General features: G+C 33.6%; 3 protein-coding genes and 1 pseudogene across 4 annotated transcripts; 2 read left to right on the plus strand and 2 right to left on the minus strand.

Annotated features, from left to right (window-relative positions):
- Positions 1–4,637: 4,637 nt before the first annotated feature.
- Positions 4,638–7,728, minus strand: LOC129311584 (uncharacterized; annotated as a pseudogene).
- Positions 7,729–8,407: 679 nt separating this feature from the next.
- LOC129310643 (uncharacterized) lies at positions 8,408–15,697 on the plus strand. The gene is given in 6 exon segments (XM_054952553.1): positions 8,408–8,544; positions 9,577–9,751; positions 9,904–10,016; positions 11,146–11,210; positions 11,212–11,362; positions 15,047–15,697. Coding segments are annotated over 5 exon segments (927 nt in total). The 5' UTR covers positions 8,408–8,544; positions 9,577–9,594; the 3' UTR covers positions 15,488–15,697.
- Positions 15,698–18,919: 3,222 nt separating this feature from the next.
- On the minus strand, positions 18,920–20,177 carry LOC129310402 (tuliposide A-converting enzyme 2, chloroplastic-like). 2 transcript variants are annotated; one of them, XM_054952234.1, is made up of 2 exons: positions 19,898–20,177; positions 18,920–19,538 (listed from the first exon to the last, which is right to left on the minus strand). In XM_054952234.1, the coding sequence occupies exons 1-2, from the start codon at positions 19,983–19,985 to the stop codon at positions 19,177–19,179; spliced, it is 450 nt and encodes a 149-aa protein (XP_054808209.1). In that variant the 5' UTR covers positions 19,986–20,177; the 3' UTR covers positions 18,920–19,176. The 2 variants fall into 2 exon arrangements, with proteins under 2 accessions (XP_054808209.1, XP_054808208.1); XM_054952233.1 differs by having other exon boundaries at positions 18,920–19,589.
- A 1,215-nt stretch (positions 20,178–21,392) lies between these two features.
- Positions 21,393–23,297, plus strand: LOC129311136 (2-alkenal reductase (NADP(+)-dependent)-like). Its single transcript, XM_054953168.1, has 5 exons — positions 21,393–21,731; positions 21,949–22,126; positions 22,232–22,398; positions 22,490–22,572; positions 22,768–23,297. The coding sequence occupies exons 1-5, from the start codon at positions 21,489–21,491 to the stop codon at positions 23,144–23,146; spliced, it is 1,050 nt and encodes a 349-aa protein (XP_054809143.1). The 5' UTR covers positions 21,393–21,488; the 3' UTR covers positions 23,147–23,297.
- Positions 23,298–23,857: the final 560 nt, after the last annotated feature.

The following is a 23,857-nucleotide window of genomic DNA, read 5'->3' on the forward strand; positions in this document are numbered from 1 at the left end:
AAACCACAGTTGCAACCCAAAACAATTTCAATGTTGCTACAAAAAATCATAGAGGAGCAAGAGAGGAGGGAGGGACAGAGTATTTGGTAAGGATAATCTTGTCATTTTCACCTCCAAATTAATAACACCAAAGTACCTCATTTGAAAAACTTTTCCAAGTCCTTCTGAGCAAATAAATATCTAGTGGAGTCTTTTTTAAAGACTTTCTCTTTTTTTCTCATTCTAACTTAAAATATCCCTTTTTTTATACAAGGCCAAATTGCAAAAAAGACAATTTAAATCATGTCAACATACGAAAATTTCTAAATGAAGTGGCAGGATATCAAAACTCATACACTTAGGGCTTATTTGGTATGCTTGAATTGAGGAAGGTGGAAATGAAATTAATTATAGAAATAAGATCTTAGCCTGTTTGGTATGATGTGGAGCCAATTCTATATGGAAGCCATTTTTACCAAAAATGAAGGAATTTATTTCCATAATAAAACTTTAGTTTTACAATTCCATGTTTCCTCTCTATTTGTATCTCTAACTCCTTCACCCTTTTCCTCTTCCACTTTGGGACTCTATAATCGATGTTGTCATAGTAAGAAGACCTAGTGTGGATGACTAACAGAAGATCGGTGAGAAGACTAGGTGTGCCATAGTCATGGTCATTGATGTTAGAGGTCAACGATTTTTGTTAGCTCTTGCTTCAACTTTTGTCAGCCACCTACCCTCTAACCAAGCACTGTCATCTAACCTCTGACATTCGATCTTCAACCTTCGTTACTCAGCCAATTGATCTCTATCCTCCACTTGCCATTGCTCATCCAAATCTCTACTTCCCCCTCTCGAGCTCCAGCAATATCAATCCTTAGTGTCAGCTTCCTCATCAGTGATGACTACGTCTAGTTCTCCTTCTTGACAATGACCTCTTCATTCAATCTCTAATTATCCCTCTTGATCCTAGATAGTATCTACCTTCACTCTTTACACACCCATTAGAGAGAGAGAGAGAGAGAGAGAGAACTGGGGAAGAAGGCATTTCCAATATTTGGTTGAATTTGAAGGCTAGTGTGGTGATTTTGATTTTCTAGTTTAGTCTAGTGATTGCTATGACTTTACCATTTTGATTTTGTTCATGATGGTTTGGTTTGGATTGTGATTTTTGATTTTGTTTTTGGTTTAGTGAAATCATGAAATCAAATGGCAGTGGATAGTAGTTCTAGGTTGAGCAAGATGCAAGGATGGGGCTGTTTTAGTCTTTTTCATATTTTAAATGGGGAAAAATAATCTTTTGCCCCTTGTATGAGGAGGTAAAGGAATTGAATTACAACTGAATTATAATGAGGCAAAGTTCAAGGATTTAGTTACAATCGAGTCAAAACTATAAGAATTAAGTTACAATGAGTTAAAATTCAAAGATTGAGTTATAATTTAGTCAAAAATTACAAAAAGCAAATGATTAGTTTTCCCTTTAAATATCAATATTAAATAAAAATAATCTCTTAATTCCATGAATATACCAAACATATTTTAAATCTCATATCCATCTCTATCTCCATATTTACTTCATATCCATTTTTATCAAAATTATTTTCAACATATCAAACGAGGCATTTTATAGAATGCTAATAAAATCTTCTCACCTAATGAATGTATCATCTAACATCATAGAAATAATCAATTTAATCCAACAACTATCAAAGACATAAACACAAGATATAGAAAGAGCATACAACAAATTAATTTTACCACCCTTCTTTTTGTGATGTCCTATACTTTGTTTTTTAGCAAGTACAAGGAGTAAGTTTCGCTAACAACAGAGATTATTTCCTCCACCATGATACTATTGGAAAATTATAGAAGACTTCTAATTAAGCTATTAGGGTTTAGATTCGAACTTCAACTGTTTAATTAAGCGATAAGAGCTCTTATTACTCACGTCAACTTTAATTGATCATTTTGTTTTATACTTTAATCCAACAATTCATATAACAAAGAATTTATTGAAATGTATTCTCATATAATTACTGTTTTAACTCATCATTTCATTTATTTTTGATCACGCATGAATTTTTAAAGGTTGATGAAATCTTCGATCAGCAACAATTTAAATGCTTGTTAGATAATAGGATTTGAGACTCATATATAGTCTAGATTATTCCTTTTTCCCATAGAATTCACAAGGCAACAACATTACTTGTAACCTTGGACGATGAACTAATTATACATGTCTCCGTGTGTATTACACTTTGTTCTAATTAAATTAATATTGGCCAGAAAACATTTTGTACATAAATTGACAAACGAGTAGATATTGGAAATTCAATTTGGGTGGCAAACAACATTAATTTTTTTTTATTACATATTTTGTTGTTATTTTTTAACATTATTATTTTTTCTTTGTTAAAATATAGACATGGATTACTTCATATGCTAAGCGAAAATGATAATGAATATGTTAAGCGAGGAAAGTGCAGTACAAATAACATGATCAACTCAGTAAAGACGTAGCTAACTAACTCTTAAAATTTTGGCCAAAAAAAAAACTAACTCTTAAAAAAATGGTCATAATATATATATATATATATATATATATTTCTTTCCATCTCCATTAACTAAAAATGCCAAATGTAGTGTGGTGTAGGTGAATATTTGTTGTGGATGGTACAAATTTAACTCTTCCCATAAAATAAAGGTAAAGTTGTGCAATTATTAACTTGTTGGGAAAGCGAAGCTTCATTTTCTTTCTTTCTTTTTCCTTTTTCAATGAATATACCTATTTATTGCGGACCCAAAATTTACATCAAAGTAGTTCTATGGGCTTTTAATTATAAAGCATCATCGACTCATATAAAGTGACTAGTGAGTATTAATTATTCTAGCTAATTATTTAGCTTGACACGCTATAATTCAGAAGAGGAAGGGGAATGAACGTCATTGAGACATATAAGCCAACTTGGTGGCCTTGTCTGATTAATTTCTAGAATGAACACAAAAGGCACAGTATCTTTCTCTTTAAGCCAATAAGTTGCTCGAGTAGTGTAAAGCTTTCAAAGTGGGACTCACACACACACATATATGTATGTATGTATTTATGTATGTTAGTTTGATGAGTTTGTAAAAGCAAAGTTATGTACATTAGATTTTATAATGTTAATTAAATGACCTAGCCTTTCAATAAGAAACTTCAACTGGCTTCAACTTATAAAATACTTGCAGAGAGAAGATGCACGCATGCGTGTGTTAATATGCATACGAGTGATTATTAATATGTTAACGTGTACGTTGTAGCCTTTTTAGTTCCTAAAAGTAACTATAGTTAAAGTTTTTCGATAAGTTGAAATCCTTACATATACTTTTAATAATTTTCCTGATTATATGAAGTTCTATCCTTAAAGATATAGTTTTCTCATGATCCGTCCCGGTCCCTTTACTAACTTGTCGGTCAAATATTTAGCTTTTTCTTGCTTCAAAACAAAAATGCTGACACAGTAACACATATCAGCTTGAATCAGAACTGTGTGTGGTCTTTGCAGAATAATTAATAATCAATTAAAAATAGAGGGATGAAAAAAAGGTAATAATATGGGAAGAAGAGAACCGAAGGGATAATACTGGCGATGGTTGAGGAAGGGAGAAGGAAAGAAAAAGGTGGAAAACGACAAGGCACGTACGACAGGAACAAGACTTTGAAAGTTTAACAATACGTTGCACATCTAATCATTTGAATGTGTGCACGCTCTTGTATTTTCTACAATATACATATGTTAAATAAAAATAATAATTGCACAGAATGGATCTGTTGATAGCTTTATGGTCACGAACAGCACAATCATATGGATCCATTGGTGTAGTGGGCTTGTCATATTTGTAAGAATGCGTTTTGTGTTGTCCACGACATCAAAATCGCCACTGCAACAATTGTGGGACAACATCCCCACCACGCCACAACAACGGACACAGCCTACTTCCTAGCTGCAAATTCTTGCCAGCCTCACTAACTCCACCTCATTATAGGAACCTCAATACTTGTTCTAACTGAACACCCAAATCAAAGGGTTAACAAAGCAAAGCGAGCAAGCATTTAAATTAACCTCATGAGTTTAATTTGTTCTTTCGGTGATTATATAGGCTATATATGCAAGGAGATTAGTTCAAACATGCTTCCACCCGTCTCAATAAATATGAAACCGAAAGAGAACCGAGTGGAGTTAGATAGAAGCAAGGCAAGCAATAAAGTATGCCTGCGAATTAAGGTGAGAAGACGAAGAATGCTAGTATTCAAATTCAAATGCATCAATGCTTTGTTTACGACTGAGGGCACCAACTCTTATGATTGAGCCATTATTAACTCCTAAACGTTGCACTTATATTTTAACACAACCACCTTCCATTTCTCTTCCCCTCTCTAATTGTGCGTGTGTCAGTGTGAGCGAGTGACGAACTTGGATTATTTTTTAAAGGTTCTCCCGAATTCTTGGATGATATAAATCGTCCACATTGTTGCTCTTACTCTTTTTCTCCCCCCAAGTCTTTTAAAAGTTTTACATTGAAATTTCTTTAAGGATCATTACACAATATTGTAAACACCCATACACTGCGAGTCCGAGAATCAAATGCAACGCGATCTGTTGCGTGAAACTATCGTATAGTGCAATTCATAGTTTTTTCATATTGCCATCCGAACTTTGTTATCCTTTCGGCCAAATATGTTACAATCTGTCACAAATCTAAATTTCTTGTGCTAACAAAGAGAATAAAATCGTGAAAGTAGCAGACTAAAGTGCTTATTTTCTCAAATCTGTGATCAAGAATAAACCATAATTCCAGAATTGGATTGAGCACATGATTTCGGAGGTACCATCATGGCAATAGTTATGGACGATCTTGACCTCAGGCCTCAGCAGATCCAAGAAAAAGAATACCGGATAGAACTTGCAAGTTTTCCAACAAAAACATGACAGGTGATTTTCTTCGTTTACAGCTTCTGAATGATTGAATCTTCCAGAAAAGTTTCTCCATAGTCCATATATTAGGTATCTGGTGCAGAATCTTAGCCTGACTCGTGTTCATTTTCTCTGTGCCAACCCAGTAAAGCCTCATTTCTTGGCCTTGGCAAATCGGAGGCAACGGTATTTTTCGCCACTGACTGTGATTTCAAGAGCCCCATCTTGATTATCCTGATTTGATGCAGTTCCCATTAACACACTTTTTCTTCTCAAGATTTTCTCTCTCCATCTTCAGCCTTGCTTCTTGGCGAGAAATCTCTGCCTGCAAGTGCAACATATATAAATGATTTAGGCCATTCAGCAGCCATGATCATGTGCAAAACTAGGCACTGAATAATGAATGAAAACATTGGTAGAATGCGACATGCTTCTCTTTCAAAGTATTAGGTAAGCATAACAGAATAACATCTTTGTACTCACGTGCCCACACAAGACGGGAATAATAATGAAAAAGAACAAGCTTAAAGATCAAACCATCCCATTTATATTGTTCTACATTTGAGTTTGGGCTGGTTGTATCAATCCATAACCTTGCAGAATTAAAATTGTCTAGGAGAGGAGATGGAAACTGTCTAAAGTGAAGCTGGAAAACTCAAATGCCTTTATTTTTGTGGAAACTCAACTTTCAGGGATACTTAAAGTGAAGAACCTTGAAAAAAGTGACATCTTGGCTTCCTAAACGGAATTCCGAGGAAATTTAAAGAATCCCAGCACCAAACATCCTAAATATTAGGATTCAATTCTTCTTTTCCTGTGGGATAAGTTCTAAGAGGTCAATGTTTTTAATTACTGTGAAGTTTTATTCTAGACAATAATTATTGCCCCTGAATTGCTCTTGTACTGGTTGTGTTGCGATCCAAATCAAAAGCTATGGGTCACGCCTAGGTTTCTTCTCTCCTTCTACACAATTTTCTTCTGTTTTATCAACTTCCTAGATCTAATTTCTTCCACAGACATCATTAAGAGGGCATTTTTAACAAAACCCTACTTACATCTTAAATTTTTCACAAAAACATCAAAAATGAAAATCCTGATTTTGCAGTAACAATGCTCACACCACATGATTAACTCTTTTAAAAATGTAACCACAGAAAACTGAAGCCAAGTTTTTGGTATGTAAAAAAGCCATAGCTTAATAACCCCTCAAAAATTTGAAAACTGTTCAACAGCAGCAAGCATATCTAGCTACTTAAAGTCAGATCAAAGTTATCACAAGACTTTTATTATCTTCCTTTGTGTTCGATAAACCAAAAGAAGTTATGAGAAGTGGGCACCTCTCGTCGAGAAAGCTCAGCCTTCCATGCAGCTTCACGCTCAGCAACTTCACGCTCACGTTCCTTAATGTAACTTTGCATCTCTCTCTCCTTCATGATCCTATCTTGTATATCAGCGTCTAATGCTTCCTTCAACTCCTCCATGAACTTATCGACCACAGCTTTTATTCGAAGAGACATTCCCCTTCTTGCACCTTCACTGCCCCTGAGACTACAGCCAAGATAAACTAATATTCAAACTTTTGATTTAACAGAAAGAACTAAAGTTAAGCAATGCATTCATCTTCAATTTTTATGCTCAGCAAGACTGAAAGAATGATGTCTGGGCGCAACTTTAATAACTTTAATGTCCAGATTTTTACATCTACCCTGGAACGAGAAAATAATATTCAAATAAACAGAAGCATTTAATTCCTGAAATATATTGTTGAATAAGCACAGCAAACTAAAATCAAAAGTTTGTAATCAAAATTACACCACGTTAACCATTTCTTTCTTTATTTCAATTTCTTTTTCAATGGTCACTGATCATAATTTTTAGTTTTTAAGTTGCTAACTTTTGCTTAATGTGGGAAGAGCCTACCGATAGCCTGCTAAATTGTGGTTATATAAGATACTCCAAATCCGCACTATTTTACATGTCATGAATGATTCTAAATCAAAAGCACCAATACGCGAATGGACATTTTTGAACTATCTTATACTTCAAACATACTCACTCAAAAGAAAGATCAAACAGGACAAAATTACTACAAGACACAACGAAAACATACCTTTTTCTGCAATCCAAAGGCCTCTGTTTTCTGCTCCCTGCGCCGGACGCTTAAGAGAGCAGCAGTTCAGTTCAACTAGAACCGCACAGGAAGAAGCAAGTTACTGCTATCCGCCCAACACCCAGTTCTTCAGTTTTCTTCCTCACCTTAGAAGCACAAGTATAACGCTACGGTGGGTTAGCTTGTCTCTAATCTCGTGACCATCGACGCGACATATGAAATTCAGCTCAAATAAAGTTCGTGGTGCAAACGGTGAAAATAAATAAGAATGCCCCAAATGAAAAATTTCAGACGTCCCATGAATTACACATAACTCTCCAAAAAAGGAAAAGCATCGACATAATCCACCCAGATCCTAGACTCGTTAATTTCAATGCCCGAAATTGAAGACAGAAAAGAAAGAAAGAGGCATACAAAGTAGTACCTCAAAGACGAAATTTTTGAAGAGACAGGACTAGTGTATCTGCTCTAAAGTCTGAAATGTCCATTATTCTATCGTCTGCACGCTTCTTTAGGATGTCAATCCGTAGGGGAAGGTTTAGCTGCCGTCATAATTTTGCTCATAAACTAGGAATAACTAGAATCTGAAGGAAACCATGGAAGCCAAGGAAGGAGAGGACGGGAACTTGGATGGAAGGAAACGAATCGAATACGGGTCATAAATTTCTTCTGCTTCCTGATTCAGCAATTTGGAGTTTGGACTTCTTTACCAAAAAGCAATTGGACTAACTTGGGCCCATCACTGTCCCACTTGCCTTGCATTTTTTGCTGCCCGAAATAGCTGGTTAGATAATTTTTAAAGGAGCTAACATTTTTATATTTAAATTTATATATTTAATGTATTTATTTTTAATTAAATTAAAATATAAATATTTTATAAATTATTTATCTTATAATAAATTTTTATTCTTAATTTAATTAATATTAAGATCTATTTTAAATATAAATATATTAAACATATAAGAATAGGTACATAAATTTTATATTATTTTAAAATAAATACAAAAAAAAATTGAAAATATATATATATAAATATAAAAAATTAAAAAAAAGACTGCAATTTTTTTAATCACCTTAACTTTTTTATGTTTTTATTTAGTTAAAAGTTAAGTTTTTTTTTTATTTTTTTAATTATTTAAATTTTTTTTAAAGGAATGAGTATATTAAAAAAAAAGGATGAGATGAAAAAAAATTAAAATAAATTTTAAAAATACATTTAATACATCCAAAAGTTTAAATAAAATTCTTATAAAAATCTCATAATTTTTTTAATATTATTTTATATAGGTAATGAGATTATTTTTGTTATTAGAGTAATTAATTTTCGACCTATGCTCAATTGCCCCCTAAGATTAATATAAGTTAATAACCCCGACAAAAAACACAATCTCATGAGCAGCGGATCCATTTCTCTTCTTCAACGAACAAGCATTCCACACTCCGTTGGACGCCGTTCACCGTTGTCATCCCTCCGTGGTTGTTCTCGGTCCGGTGAAATTGGTTCGTTCAATCTGGCTTTGAATCTAGATTTGAATTTGTTCCCCGCGTCATCTGTTCCCTGCGTGGTTGTTCTTGCTTTGTTTTAAATTTTTCATTTTAATTTGGCTTTGAAGCTGGTCGTGTAATCTTTTGAATATTGACGCTTTTGAATTCGGGAATATTTACTAAGTTCAATTTTTTTTTTTTAACTTGTTTTTGTTCGAATGGTGTGTAATTGGCTATTATACTTCTGCCCTATTCATTTTGATCACTATTCTCAAGGCATTTATGATGTATGACCTTGTAAATGACTTGGCTCGAGTTGTGTCAAAGCATCTGGAACAAAAATTTAAAACGTATTATATGAGCTATGCATATTATCTTCCCCCTCTGAGTGTAATATAGGTCCGCCTATGGATTTTAGTGAGGTAGACGTCAGAAATTGGAGACTGGTGATTTTGTATAACTGGTGAATTTATTGCTTTGAGGGTTTTGTAGAATGTCCTTTGGAAAAAGGATTTAATTCTGGCTGGCTATGATAGAGGTTAGTAAGTGGTGTTTGATGCATTCTTGAAAGAAGAAGAGAACCATAATTGAAATGTTTACCTAACCATGATAATTTAAACCTTATTTTGACTTCAGTTTATTTGACATTCAACCTCCTTATTGGTACTAAGCATAAGAAATGTGTTCTTTTAGCTTATTAGAATTATTAATTAAGAATCAAGCTATTTGAATTAGATTGTGTATGGTAAGGTTAGGTTGTGAGTGTTGAATTAAGAGCAATTCGAATGCAAGAGTAATGCCTGGATTAAATTATTTGTGTTGTTTAAGGTTGCAGTATTTACTTATCACTGATGAGTGTAACCTCTCTATTGGGAAATTATTGAATCTTGTAATTTGAATAAATATCTTTTAAATGAAAATTATGAAATCATGACTTTGATAAACATGACTTACAGAGTGAGGTTTATCTTATACTTTGGCAGTCAGGTGCCAGTGGACACTTCAGTATTCACGGTTTGACACCTTCATTTTTTTTTCAAACTACAGGAGAAGAATCTGAGTAAAATGAGCAAGTATGGCTTGAACCTGAGGCCTGCACAGAAGAAGCAGCCAGTAAGATCTTCCCTTGCTACTCCTTTTGGCTTTAGCAATGAGGATGAGAATGATGTTGAGAAAGAAATTGCTCGACAGGCTAGCAAAAATAAGGCTCTCAAGGAAGTAAGTTGGCCTTGCTGAATGATAGTCTTCTGGATGTTTAATGTATCTGTGATGCGCTGATGCTTTGGTTAATATCAAATACATAGCATTGTTTGTTTGTTCAATTACATCACATCTTGGTTTCCTTTTGGTTTTCCTATTTCTAAGATTGAGGAGCAGAAAAAGAAAGCATTGAAGAAGATCCAACCATATTTGATTATGATGGAGTTTATGACAAAATGAAAGAAAAGATTGCACGTCCATTGGTTCAAGACCGTGAAGAAAGAAAGGTACAACTATCTCTTCATGCATTTGACAGCTAAGAAGTCCTTTATTTTATGAGGGGGCAAATAGGTCCAGGGCCTGTCAGATTGCCTTTTGGTGCCTCGTTGAAGGGAGTGGCCTGGCCTGCCCTTAGGTGCCTTACTTGTGAAGTAATCAACATATAAGTCTAGGTTCAGAAACTATAAAACACAATTTGAATAGTCCAACCCCACCTTTAACATGTCATTTCCTTTTCCAAAATGTCAAACTAGTGCTAACCCCATATCTTCGCACAGAGCATGCATAGGCTTTAAGATTCACACGTTTCACAATTATCAGGAAATTTCCAGCAATAATTTATTTTAGCTTTACACATGTAATGATATCATTTCAAGTTACATTAATCGATTCTTTTTTCTTTTCTTTTCTTTCTTTGTTTTGTTTTGTTTTTTGTTTTGGTGTGCGCATGTGTTGGTCTACTCAAGCATGTGCTTTTCTTGTGCCTCTTGACTGAGGCATTTTAGATGTCTAGCACCTTAAGTGCGCCCTTCACCTTTGACTACTGATGGCGTAAATCATTTGCTAAGATGTCCAATTTGATGTATGAGTTATGACTAACAGTATTTAGTTATACTCCACTAACAACTGTTTTATCTTCAATTCTTCATCACTTGGTGGAGGACATGATGAAATTTTAATATATTTTATCATGATAAAATTTTACTTATTTGGCTGATTTATTCATCAGTATTTTGAAATTGTCATGCCCTGCTTGATATGAAAATCCTACACTGCTAGATGATATGTTTTGTCTATTGTGTGGAAGTACTTTTTATTTGTTCCTCATGTCAACTCGGATGCTTGATTGTAAAGAATGCTAATCAAATCGTTATATTCTCAGATTATAAAATCTTTAGTAGCCTTACAAGAAACATGGTTTCAAAGTTGACTTTTTTTCTTTTTTTTCTTTCTGGTGAAGACTATTAAGACTAACTTTACATTGGATAGTTGGATTTTGTTTTGTTGTTTGATTTTTATTAACAAAGTTTTCTGGTTTTATTTTTATGGATGCTAAAGTAGCAAGACTTGTTTCATTTTGGGTTGTATTACAATTGCCAACTGATATTAATCAACGTGAAAGTTTTTATGGTGCAGCCAAAATACATTCAAAATCTTATACAAAAGGCAAAAGAGCGGGAGCAGTATCTGTATATTGTTATGAGAGAAACTTGCTAAAGAGAGAAGCAAAGATGATCACCTCTATGCTGACAAAGACAAATTTGTTACGGAGGCTTATAGGAAGAAACTTGCTGAACGGGAGAAACAGATGGAATTAGAACGCTTGCGTGAACTACAAGAGGAGAGAGATGATGTAAGTTATTCGATTTCTAGCCTTGCATGCAAATGGATTAATTGTTATACCTTTGTCATCTGAATGATTTATTTTTATTTTTTGAATGAAATAAGATACTTGATTTATTATTTTGTGAATGAAAAGATACTTTGATTTTAAGAGTCTTTTGTGTGTGTTTGTTTGTTTAGTTTGAGATAGTCCTGCGTTTTTGTTGTTTTTTGAGTGATCTGTGTTTCAGAGAGTACAAGAAAATTGCATCTATTTTGTTCTTTCTGTGATGTAATTACAAAATAGAATGGGTATAACTACAACTTATGAATTCCAGTTTATGGAACATAAATTAAGATTAGTTAAAAAGGGCTACCGCGTCATTCTGAACGCACGCGGCTAAAGAAGTTAGTCCATGAGAGCAAAATTAGATTTGGTACTTGGAATGTTGGGACATTGAATTGTAAATCTGTAGAGGTTTGTCGGGGTTATGATTCAAAGGAAAATTAATATCCTTTGCCTGCAAGAAACAAAATGGCGTGGAGAAGAAGCTAAGTATATTCAAGGTTTCAAACTTTGGTATACAGGAAAAGTAAGTGCACGCAATGGAGTAGGCATCATTATAGATAAGGGAGTGGAAGAAGAACGTTGTAGAAGTTAGCAGAATTGGAGATAGAATTATTTCCTTAAAAATGATAATTGGACGTGAGACTGTTAATATTGTTAGCACTTATGCGCCGCAAGTCGGGACAGAAGCTAGTCTTAAGGAATTATTTTGGGAGGATCTGGAGGGGTTGATTCGACATATACCACAGAGTGAAAAGATTTTTATTGGAGGAGACTTTAATGGGCATGTCGGCAAGGAAGCTGGTCAGTATGCGAGGGTGCATGGTGGTTTTGTTTTGGAGAGCTAAACAATGAAGGACAAACTCTTCTTGATTTCTCATTGGCGTATGATTTTAAGATTGCCAACACTTGTTTCAAGAAGAGAGATGAGCATCTCATCACTTACAAAAGTGGAGCCTCAAGGTCACAGATTGATTTTCTTTTGGTTAGGAACACAGATAGAAGACTTTGTAAAAATTGCAAGGTGATCCCCGGAGACGCTGTAACGACACAACATAGGGTCCTAGTCCTTGATGTGTGTATTATGAGTAAAATCCAAAAACGTCGACAAGTAGTAGCACCAAGGATTAGGTGGTGGCAATTAAAAGGTGAGAAGCAAGATATTTTCAAGCGAAATCTTTTGGATAAAGGAATTTGGGAATCTCAGGAAAGTGCTAATATCATGTGGGAGGATATGGCTAAAAAAATACGGGAGGTTGCAAAAGTAATTTTGGGAGAATCAAAAGGTTCTGGTCCGAGAGATAAGGAGTCTTGGTGGTGGAATAATAATGTACAGGACAAAATCAAGTATAAGAAGAACTGTTTTAAAGCCATACATTTGTGTAACAATGAGGAAAATTGGGAGAGGTACCGTATGGCTAAGAAGGAAACTAAGAGAGCTGTGGGTGAAGCTCGTTCTAAAGCTTTTAAAGAATTTTATAAGAGCCTTGAGACGAAAAAAGGAGAGCGAAATATTTATAAAATTGTCAAGAGTAGGGAAAGAAAATCAAGAGATCTAGAACAAGTAATGTGTATTAAGAATGAAGAGGGAAGAACTTTAGTTATAGATGATGAAATTAAAAATAGATGGGAGACTTACTTTTCTAAGCTTTTCAATGATGGAGAGGGTTCATCTAGTAACTTGGACGATTTAGTAACTGGTGAAGGAGAACAAAATTTGTCATTCTATCGAATAATACGTGATAAGGAGGTAAAGGAAGCTCTAAGAAAATGGCAAATAGTAGAGCCAACGGACCTGATTGTATATCTATCGAAGCATGGAAATGTTTAGGTGAAGAAGGGGTGAGATGGTTAACTAAGTTATTTAATGTAATTTTATGGTCCAAGAAAATGCCTGATGAGTGGAGGAGAAGTACATTAATTCCTATTTATAAAAATAAATGAGATATTCAGAATTGTACTAACTATAGAGGGATTAAGCTCATGAGCCACACAATGAAATTGTGGGAGAAAGTAATTGAGCACAGGTTGAGATTGGAGACAAGTATTTCTGAGAATCAGTTTTGTTTTATGCCAGGTAGATCAACTATAGAGGCGATTTATCTACTAAGGGGATTAATGGAAAAGTATCGTTGTAAAGATAAAGATCTACACATGGTTTTTATTGATTTGAAAAAAGCTTATGACCGTATACCAATAAAAGTGCTTTGGAAAGCGTTAGAAAAAAAGGGAGTACGGATTGCTTATATTAAAGCCATACAAGATATGTATGAGGGGGTAAAAATTAGTATAAGAACGCCTAGTGGTCAAACAAAGGATTTTCCTATAAAGATTGGACTACATCAGGGATCATCTCTGAGTCCTTATCTGTTCAACTTGATCTTAAATATTTTGACGAACATATTCAAGGGGAAATTCTGAAATGTATGCTCTTCGCGGATGATATAGTTCTTATAGCAGATACAAGAGAAGAGGTTAATTGCAAACTTGAGTTATGGAGAAGGACATTGAAGTCGAAAGGTTTCGTCTGAGTAGAAGTAAGACGGAATATTTATATTGTAAATTTGGTAAAGGACTATTCGACAATAATTTGGAAGTGAAATTGGGAGATCAAATATACCTCAAGTGGAAAAGTTTAGATATTTGGGAGCCATTATTCAAAATGATGGCGAAATCAGCGGAGATATTTCACATAGAATTCAAGCTGGGTGGTTTAATTGGAAAAAAGCTAAAGGAGTTACTTGCGATCGTAAGGTGCTTAATAAACTTAAAAGAAAGTTTTATCGCACTGCTATCAGACCGGCAATGTTATATAATAGTGAATGCTGGGTTCTAACGGGACAACAAGAGCATAAAGTTGGAGTAGCAGAGATGAGAATGTTACGATGGATGTGCGGACATACACGTAAAGATAAAATTCGAAATGAGCACGTACGCGAAAAAGTGAGGGTGGCACCTATTGAGGAAAAAATAGTAGAAAATCGGTCAAGATGGTTTGGACATGTACAAAGAAGACCAAGGGAGGCACCGGTGAGAAGAGTGGAACATATAACTTTGAGTCCAATTAAGAGAGGTAGAGGAAGGCCTAAGAGAACACTTTTGGAAGTTATTGAACGCGATCTGTTAATTAATAATATTCCTAAAAGCTTGATAAATGATAGAGCACAATGGCGTCTTGCAATTCATATAGCCGACCCCACTTAGTGGGATAAAGGCTTGTTGTTGTTGTTGTTGTTGTTGTTGTAAGATTAGTTAAAAGAGTGCTTAGCCCGTTAATATTTTTTAACATTGAAATTTAGCAATACAGTATCTTGTGTTTTTAGTTTTCGTGAGTATTATTGGGTTTTGAAAAAGTTATTTTCTGTGCTAATATTTAGCGGGCAATAATTTGATTGCATCATTTGGTCCCAAATTCAATGAATAGTTTGTTCAACTTGGTGAGGCATTATGGATTTTTTTGTTATTTCTTTCAACACTATCATTCTGATTCAAAATTGCGGATTTAAATTGTGCTGGCCGAGGCAGGCATTATTAGCATGTAATTTGTTAGGTGACGGGCGTGTTTCTCCCATTCTTTTGCTATTTAGAAACAAAATTGAAATGTTTGTTTATTTGTTAACTTTTACTGGCAATTTATTATTATTATAGGTTACGAGGAAGAAGGACTTTTTGCTGGATTTTTACTCAAACCTCGATAAAAATATAGCATATGGTGCAAAAGATGCCAAGGGGAGGAAGCGTGAGGATCAGGTTGAGGCAAGAAGTCCAGAGACAAGCCAGGCAGGGACTGCAGACCCATTAAATCAACATCAAAATGATGATAGGTGTGAAAGAGCTCAACAATCTGTGAGTAACTCATCCTTTGGACAAAAGTATGGTGGCGAGGAGGAAACTTCTAGTCCTTCTAACAGAAGTAATGACCCCTTGGATATGAAGCCAAATCACGAGGCTTCTCTTGAAGGAGGAGCTTCTGCGGAACAGTCATCATCAGCTGCTGAACCAAAGCCTGATCATCACAAAAGAACTCAAGATGCTCTTGCTGCAGCAAAAGAACGCTTCCTGGCACGGAAAAAAGCAAAGGAACAGTGAAGTTCTTTGGGCTTGCACTTTGTTTCTGGCTCCTGCTGTCCTATTCGTCTGGTGGCTAGTCTGACCCTCATTTTTACTACATATCCATGTGATTTTGTGTTGCTACTAATCATCTGGGACAAGTAGTCGTGGAATGAATAGAAAGTAGTTTCTGTGTCTTGTATCAATTTCAAAATCCTTCGTTATATCTAGTAGCCAGTTTTTTCTTCAGTCGTAAGTTGTCCCATGAAATGTATAGAGGTGTTGATAGAAGCTTATAATCGATCTTCGCTTAACTGTTAATTTTTTAAATTTAAGGGCCTGTTTGATTTTTATTTTCAAAAATTGTTTTTGTTTAAAAAATAAAAAAATTTGTTAGGACAAGTGTTGTGGATTTAATTATTTCCAAAATTATTCTCATTTTTTGTTTTTAAAATAAAAAAACTGGAAACATCTTAAATTTTTATTTTATTTTATTTTTCTTTTTTTTTAAAACATTACATTTGATTATTAAAAAATATACTCATTCGTTAAAAAATATAAAGTATTTTTTGAGAAGTTGGATGTTTAAAAAATGTAAGACATTTTTAATTCTTAAAATATAATCATTGTCTTTTTTTTAAAGTGTTTCTATTAATGAATTATTTTATATTTATTGTAAAGTATTTAATAGAAGTAAATATAAAAATATAGAATTAGTTTGAAAGTAGGTAGTTACTTTATTAGGAGATGAGATTCAGTTAAAAATATTTTATATTTTTAAACAAAGAGAATAATAATTTTAACCAATTTTTATTCTAAACCATCATCATTAATCACCCGCAATTATCACTATCAGTATATTTTAAAATTATAAAATTGTTTTAAAGTGATAAAACCAAATAGATTTTCATTTTGTTTTGTTTTGAAGAATAGTTCTAAAAATTATTTTGCAAAACAGCTTTTAAAAATAAAAAATAAAAACAGAAATTAAATAGGCCTTTAGTTATTGAAACGACACCTCACGGGACTTCTTTATAACCAAGTGACAGGAAATTAGACCTCGTTCTTTTCTAATTCTTTTTTAGGGGATCATTCGTTCATGTAAAATGATAAGAGATGTATTACAGTCAGGTACATGGATTTGTAAATTGTAATGTGAAGAGATGAAGCAGGCATGTAAGCCAAGAATGCGAGTATAGCAGTCACTTGCTTGTGAAATTGAAATGACAATAAAGACGAATTCAGAGAAAATCTATTTGTTGCACAACATTTTTGAAATCTTAGACAGTTTTAAAATATATTTTCTTACAGATATACGACCGCACGTGCTACCAACCCTTATGAAGGATAAATGGTTTCCTTTTGAGTGCCTTTTGATTGAATACTCCCCGGCAGCATGGGTATAATCAAAAGACAAGGTTTTGCTTTGATTTGTTTCCGTCTTGAAAAAACAAAAAGAAAATAAAAAACCCCCAGAGACGCTGATTACGTCAAAACAAGAAAAAAACAAAACATTTTGTACATCGCATGAGTGTATATATGAACATGAAAATAAGTAAATATGCGTAAATAATTTATCGTTGATTTAATTATATGTGACAGACATAACTACGTCAATGCAGACCATTGCTATGTGGATGCATGAAACTGCGTTACACTGTAAGGTGCTTTGTATGTTAATTATATATATATATATATATATTCTTTAAGCTCTCATAAATAAGTGCGCTTTCTAGAAAAATTTTATAATACTGTTAACTATAAGTCAGTTTGTAAGAATTTGTGAAGTAGTAATTGTTTTATTCTAAATATACCCTTCTTCTTAATTTCCAATAAGGAAATAAAAGATACTTCTTTTATCTTCAATTATAAAATATTTTTAAATAAATTCACATATATTAATTATACTCATTAAATATACTTTATAACTTAATTTATTTTAAAATAAAAATATAAATTTTTAAAAATGTCATTCATTTAATATTTCATTTGTGAATGAATATTAAAAAGAGTGAATATATGGGAAATGTAATATTGAAAAAGCATAATTGATGAAATTTTATTTTTATTAAAGTGTTATATATTTTAGAACGTGAAATCTCCTCTGGGACAAAGGTAGCATTTTTTTTAAAAATTTATGGTATTTATTAGGAATAAAAATAAAAATCAAGGTAATTTTTAAATAATTTCAGTGACACAACTAATTTTTTTTTGGTTCTTATAATAGGATTAAAGGGCAAATTTATCTTAAAATTCTTTTTTGAGGAGCAACTGATATCTTAAATTTTTTTTTTGAAATAATATCATCTCAAAACTTTCAAAAACGGTATAATATTATTGTACCATTAAATTTAAAAAACATTGATCGCTATGTTGATCAATAAAATCACATGCGGCAAGTGATATATGTTAATTGGATCCACGTGGACCAAGACTTCTGCACTTTCAATTTCAGTATTTATTAGGTGACGAGCAATCTAAATTGATTAGATTTTTAATCTGAACAATCCATATTTACTAGTTTATTTTATATTTTATTTTGTATTTTTTAAAATAAAAATTATAAAATTTTAATAAATCTATCTTATTATCAATTTGAATAATGCCGATTTGATTTGAATAGTATAATTTAATATTATTTTTTTTATAAATTAACAATATAAATGTACTTTGAATCCCAAATTGATGATAAAGTAAATTTGTTAAAATTTTATAATTTTTTATCATAAATATAAAATAAAAATAAAATCTATAAATCTAAATTTTTAAAATTTTTCATCTAGATAATCCAGACGCTCATTAAGTGATAGGCGCCAAAATTAAATCCAAACTTCTACACATGCAAATTTGTCTTTAATAGTCATCAAAATAATGAGTACCATGGTGCTCATCACTATAATAAAATTTGGACCATTCAAATTTTAATTTGAATGATTCAAATTTAAAATATTATTATATATTTTTATTTCATATTTATTAAAATAAAAAATTATAAAATAACTTTAATAATTTTTTATTTTCAATCTAGTTTATATTTAATTTGAAGAGTTTAATTTAATATTAAAATTTATATAATTGTTATATATTGATTATCTAGATGTACTCCACGCAATCAAAATAAGTATACTTCTCAATTATATTGCATAAAGTACATCTAAATAGTTAGTATCAATATATAATAATTATAAAAATTTTAGGATAAAGTACACTTTTAATCCTCTAATTTTATATAAAATTTTATTTTAATCTCTTAATTTTATAAAGTGTATTTTTAGTCCTTTAATTCTAACATCGTTTGTTTTAAATGATTATTTTTTGTGATGATCATTGTTATTTAAAAAAATTAAACTTAATAAGTCAATATTTAAGAATATTTTATTAAAATTTAAAATTTTAATATAATTTTTTTTATAATGAAACTAATGATATTAGAATTAAATACTTGAAAATACACTTTTTAAAATTAAAGAACTAAAATAAAATTTGATGTAAAATTAAAGGATAAAAAATATACTTTAATTAAAATTTTAATATTAAATTGAACTCTTTAAATTAAATTTAAATTAAATTGAAAATAAAAAAGTATTAAAATAATTTTATAATGTTTATAAAATTTTGTTTTGATAAATATAAAATAAAAGAATACTTTCTCTCATGATACTCAAGAGCAAGGAGTGACGAGCACTCAAGTCAGGTCCCTCCGGCCGCTACGGAATCCTTCGTCTTCATCATTCTTTAGTCTTCACCTCCCCCAGAGAATGCACCTCTTCCAACAGAACAAATGTGTTTGCTCCGGCCTCCGGGGCTAACCTGTAGTTGATGGACAGAACAACAGCATTTGCTTCTGCGGCAATGGTGTTGAGGTGTCCCTGGTAAAATGGATGAAACATCGAGCAGATGCAGAACGCGCCGCCGTTGATGTAAATTAGCAAGGGAAGCTTGTCGGCGGTGCCCTGGGCCTTCAGGCGGATAAGCCGGTTTTGGGGTTGATGGTGATTTCTTTGGGTTGAACGCTGGCGACAGGGTTGATGCTTCCCCCATGAGGTGTTGGACGCGGCCGTCTTTGTGGGTACAGAAGCAGGGATGGAAGCTGCGGAGGATTTGGTCATATCAGTGGTTGAATGGGGATCCATGGAAGGAGCTTGTGAGGAAGACGAAGATGAGTGATGAGTCATAAAAACTGAGTTAATTATTACGCCGGTGTTCAAAAAAGAAAAAAGGTACAAAGAGAATAAAGCGAAACATGAAAGTGCCGAACAAGCATGAAAGAGTATATAAAATTCCACCAGTCGTAGCTTATCGCTCGCAGCCGAGTAAAAATGAATAGCTAACTAATATATTTGATGATTAGAGAAACAAAATAGAAGGAGGCAAGACATATATTATTTAGTCTTGAAGACTAGAGAATGCTACTTGCAAAAGCCATTGATGACAATCGAACCAACCAACCTTGGGTTTCCCTCAAATCTGGCTTAGGTGTTTCTGGTTCTCCTCGTCTTCTTAGACCCCAACACCGATCATCTTTCGGGGTCTGCATATGATTGTCGACAGCTCTCGATTGGGAGAAAGATGAGGATCGTAAGTGTCCTGATAAACACCGACTCCCTAATGTTGTCGCTGAAGGCTATCCTGGGCATGAAATCTCCGGCAAGGACGTTCTTCTTGTTGATGAGGTTGACGCTGAGCGGAGGACTTGCAAGTGAGGACAGTTGTGTTGACGTTGGTAAAGAAAAGGAAGGAAGGAGGGAGGGAGATGGGTGCAGAGTAGAGCCGTACAAATAGATTAATATTTTAATAAGTTGAGTAGGGCCAGCTTGTTAAGATAAACAAGCTAAAAATATGCAACCCAACTCACACATTGTTAGGCTAGTGAGCTTGCAGGCTAACCTGTAAAATATAATTTTATTTTTTAAAATAATTTAAAATTTATAATTAACATATCATATATATATATATATACACAATAATTTTTCTTATATTATTTTTTAAAATAAAAGTTAAATATAAATTTATATTATTTTTTTTAATAAATTTATATTTGTGTTTCAATCAATAGATCTTATGAGATTAACAAATAATATATATTTAAAATATTTTTATAAAAACTAATAAGTAATTAATTTATAAACTATAACAAAAATTTCATTTACAAATTATAAAAAAAATTTACATTGTCTTTTACATGTAAAGAACATATTTGGGACTCATAAATAATAGTTTTGAAAAATATTATTATTATTATATATTTATAAAAAAATATATTGTGATTGAAAAAATAAATTATTTTTTAAACAAATAGACTAGCTTGCGAGCCAGCTGTTTTAACCTGTCATTTTGTGAGTTGGGTTAACCTAATTTATTTTTAAAAATGGGATAATTCTTTTAATTCAACTCATCAACAAGTTGAACTGGCTAACCTAGGGCACCGAGATTTTGTTCCATGTGTGAGTCCAAATCAGCTTACCCAAATTGCCAAATTGCCATGTCAGCTTGTGTTGGTCAAATTTAACTGTTAACATTCGTGTGATTAACTATGGGGCGGCATTGCGCTGCTTTTGAAAATTCCTGGTCAACGTTGTGCCAAAAAAATGTCTAGGATAACAGACGCTTCTTTTCAAAAAGTTTCAAGACAAATTTGCTCAATAATCCCTTACAATAAAGACTGGGAGGAGTATCAATCAATCATAGAGTGGTTCTAATTAATTCCTCTCCTGTTCCAGTTAGTGGGGCGGCGTTCTGATTAGCTGCTTTCCCGCTCTAATTAGTGGGGCGGCGGTTGCTTAATTTAGTAATATCCGAACTCCGATGAATTTGTTGCATATGAAGGCGGCCATGACATAAAATATTTATTGGTCAAACATTGAATTTTCCGAAATAAAAAAGAGACATTACTACGTAACTTTGCCTTTGAATATGAAGTGGGCCATGACATCGTAGTTTCTTTCTGCTGCTGCTACTCTCTCTCTCTCTCTCCATTTATATGTCTGGGAGAGAATGTTGCTTGGACATCTGAGATCAGAGCATTTGAAGATTAAGAGAAATGGCAGAAACTATGGCCGTCGAGAAAGCGAAGAACAAGCAGGTGCTAGCCAAAGATTACATAACTGGTAATCCTAAAGAAACAGACATGTACTTGAGTAGTTCTATCATCAGCCTGCAACTTCCTCCAGAGGCTTCCAATGCAGTACTTGTCAAGAATCTCTACCTTTCCTGTGATCCTTACATGCGAGGCAGTAAGAAACCTCAAAAAGACCGTCTCTTTGACACCTTTGTTCCTGATTCTGTAGGCCCCTTCTCTTTCTCACTAATTTTTCACCTCCAGTTTCTACAAAACCTTCTTTGCTGCTTCTGCTTTATTCTCTTGTCATTTGTTCATGTATGAAACCATATCAAAATGTCAGAGATTAGGATGCGTTTTAGCCGAGGTAAAAGTAGCGACTGAAGTTTGAAAAGTTTCTTTAAACACCCTCTAATTTGTGTGAGCCGAATTGTTACTTCAGGTAATAGCTGGCTATGGAGTTTTCAAAGTATTGGATTCCAAACACCCTGGCTTCAAAACAGGTGATTTACTTTGGGGAGTCACCAAATGGGAAGAGTACAGTATCCTCACCAACACTCACACTTTCTTCAAAATTGAGCAAACAGACGTACCATTATCCTATTACACAGGACTTCTAGGTAAATACGTTCACTTGGAAATGGCCTCAAAGCAATATGAGTACACAAATCTTATGGCGCTGTAATTATTCTTAGCAGTAAATGATTTCTTTTGATGACACGCAGGTATGCCTGGAATGAGCGCTTATGTGGGCTTTTTTGAAATTGGTGCTCCAAAGAAAGGAGAGAATGTGTTCATATCTTCAGCATTTGGAGCAATTGGTCAACTAGTGGGCCAATTGGCAAAATTGATGGGCTGCTATGTTGTTGGAACTGCAGGAAGTAAAGAAAAGGTAGGGATACTCTTGGGTTTGCATTGCATGAAAATTTTATTTTGAACAAGAATCCACCAATTAACTCGTCTGACTTTTCCCCTGAGAAAAGGCTGAAATCTTAAAGAACAAGTTTGGGTTTGATGGGGCTTTCAATTACAAGGAGGAGCTTGACTTGGATGCAGCTTTGAAAAGGTCAGTGCATGATACTGCATTTGGCATACATATCAATGAAAAGCCTCTATTAATCTCCTTTTTTTAGCAGTAACCCTGAACAAAGTCCCTTCTGTTGCATTATTCTCCAATCAAAATATACCCTAGAACACAAAAAACTACTTGGAGTCAAATAGGTTAAGAAATTATTGTTACATGTGGCTTGGCTTCAAATAGGTACTTCCCTGAAGGGATTGACTTGTACTTTGAGAATGTTGGGGGTGAGATGCTGGACGCAGCACTTGTGAACATGAGAAGGAAAGGAAGAGTGGTGGTGGCAGGAATGATATCCCAGTATGATCTTCCAGAGCCTCAACCCATCAAGAATTTGCTGTCTATTATATACAAGCAGGTCCGAATTGAAGCTTTCACAGTGTTTGATTACTATCACCTGTATCCCAAGTTCTTGGAGACCATGCTGCCATATGTTAGAGAGGGCAAGGTGTCCTATGTGGAGGCCTTTGCTGAAGATCTTGAGAATGGCCCTGCAGCTCTGGAAGCAGTTTTCACTGGCCGTAATCCTGGCAAACAAGTTGTTGTACTTGCTCGTGAATGATTTATTGTAATCATTTGAGTCTTTGGGTTGCCCTCTTCAGCTTGAATAAATGTCACTCTGTCAAGATTGAAAAGGTGATTTATCTATGATGTTTCTGTAGCATTGGTTTTTTTTTAAAAAAAAAAAATATTATGCGGGTTAAATTGCGTTACTGTATAAATTTCATTTTGAGCAATACCATGCCCATTAACATTCTCATTAGAGAATTTAATTAGTAGAGGCATTATGCTACGAAAATATTAACGTCACTCTCATTGAGATTGCAGAAAATGAATTGCCTTAGCCTATTTCATATATAGAGTTTATAAGCAAAAGAAATTCTGGGAGTTTTCGCGTGAATTTTTATGCTCTCTGCAAAAAGATAGTCACTGGACCCAGATTCAACCTCATACCTTTTGTGGGGGGCGGGGGGAGTCCATGCTTAGAAACTGGTTTGTACTCCAAACCATGGTTTCCTACTTCATGTTACATATCAGAACCTCCTCGTGAAAAATCAGTTCCGAGTAAGTTGTTCTCCCCGATGATTTAACCTCTAATTTATACATGCATAGAATGCAATAGCTTACCTTGACCCCACGATAAATGACACTTGCGGCTTCAACATTAGCAATGAGCAAATAACCCCTTCTGTTTAGAAGAAGGGAGAAAAAGCTATCCATCTGTTGTTCAATATTTATCTATCACGATATGTTCATTAATTTCACATTTCCA

This window comes from Prosopis cineraria, unplaced genomic scaffold (assembly GCF_029017545.1).
Source record: "Prosopis cineraria cultivar Desert tree isolate PC_DT_omini unplaced genomic scaffold, ASM2901754v1 PC5, whole genome shotgun sequence".
NCBI classification, from domain to species: domain Eukaryota; kingdom Viridiplantae; phylum Streptophyta; class Magnoliopsida; order Fabales; family Fabaceae; genus Prosopis; species Prosopis cineraria.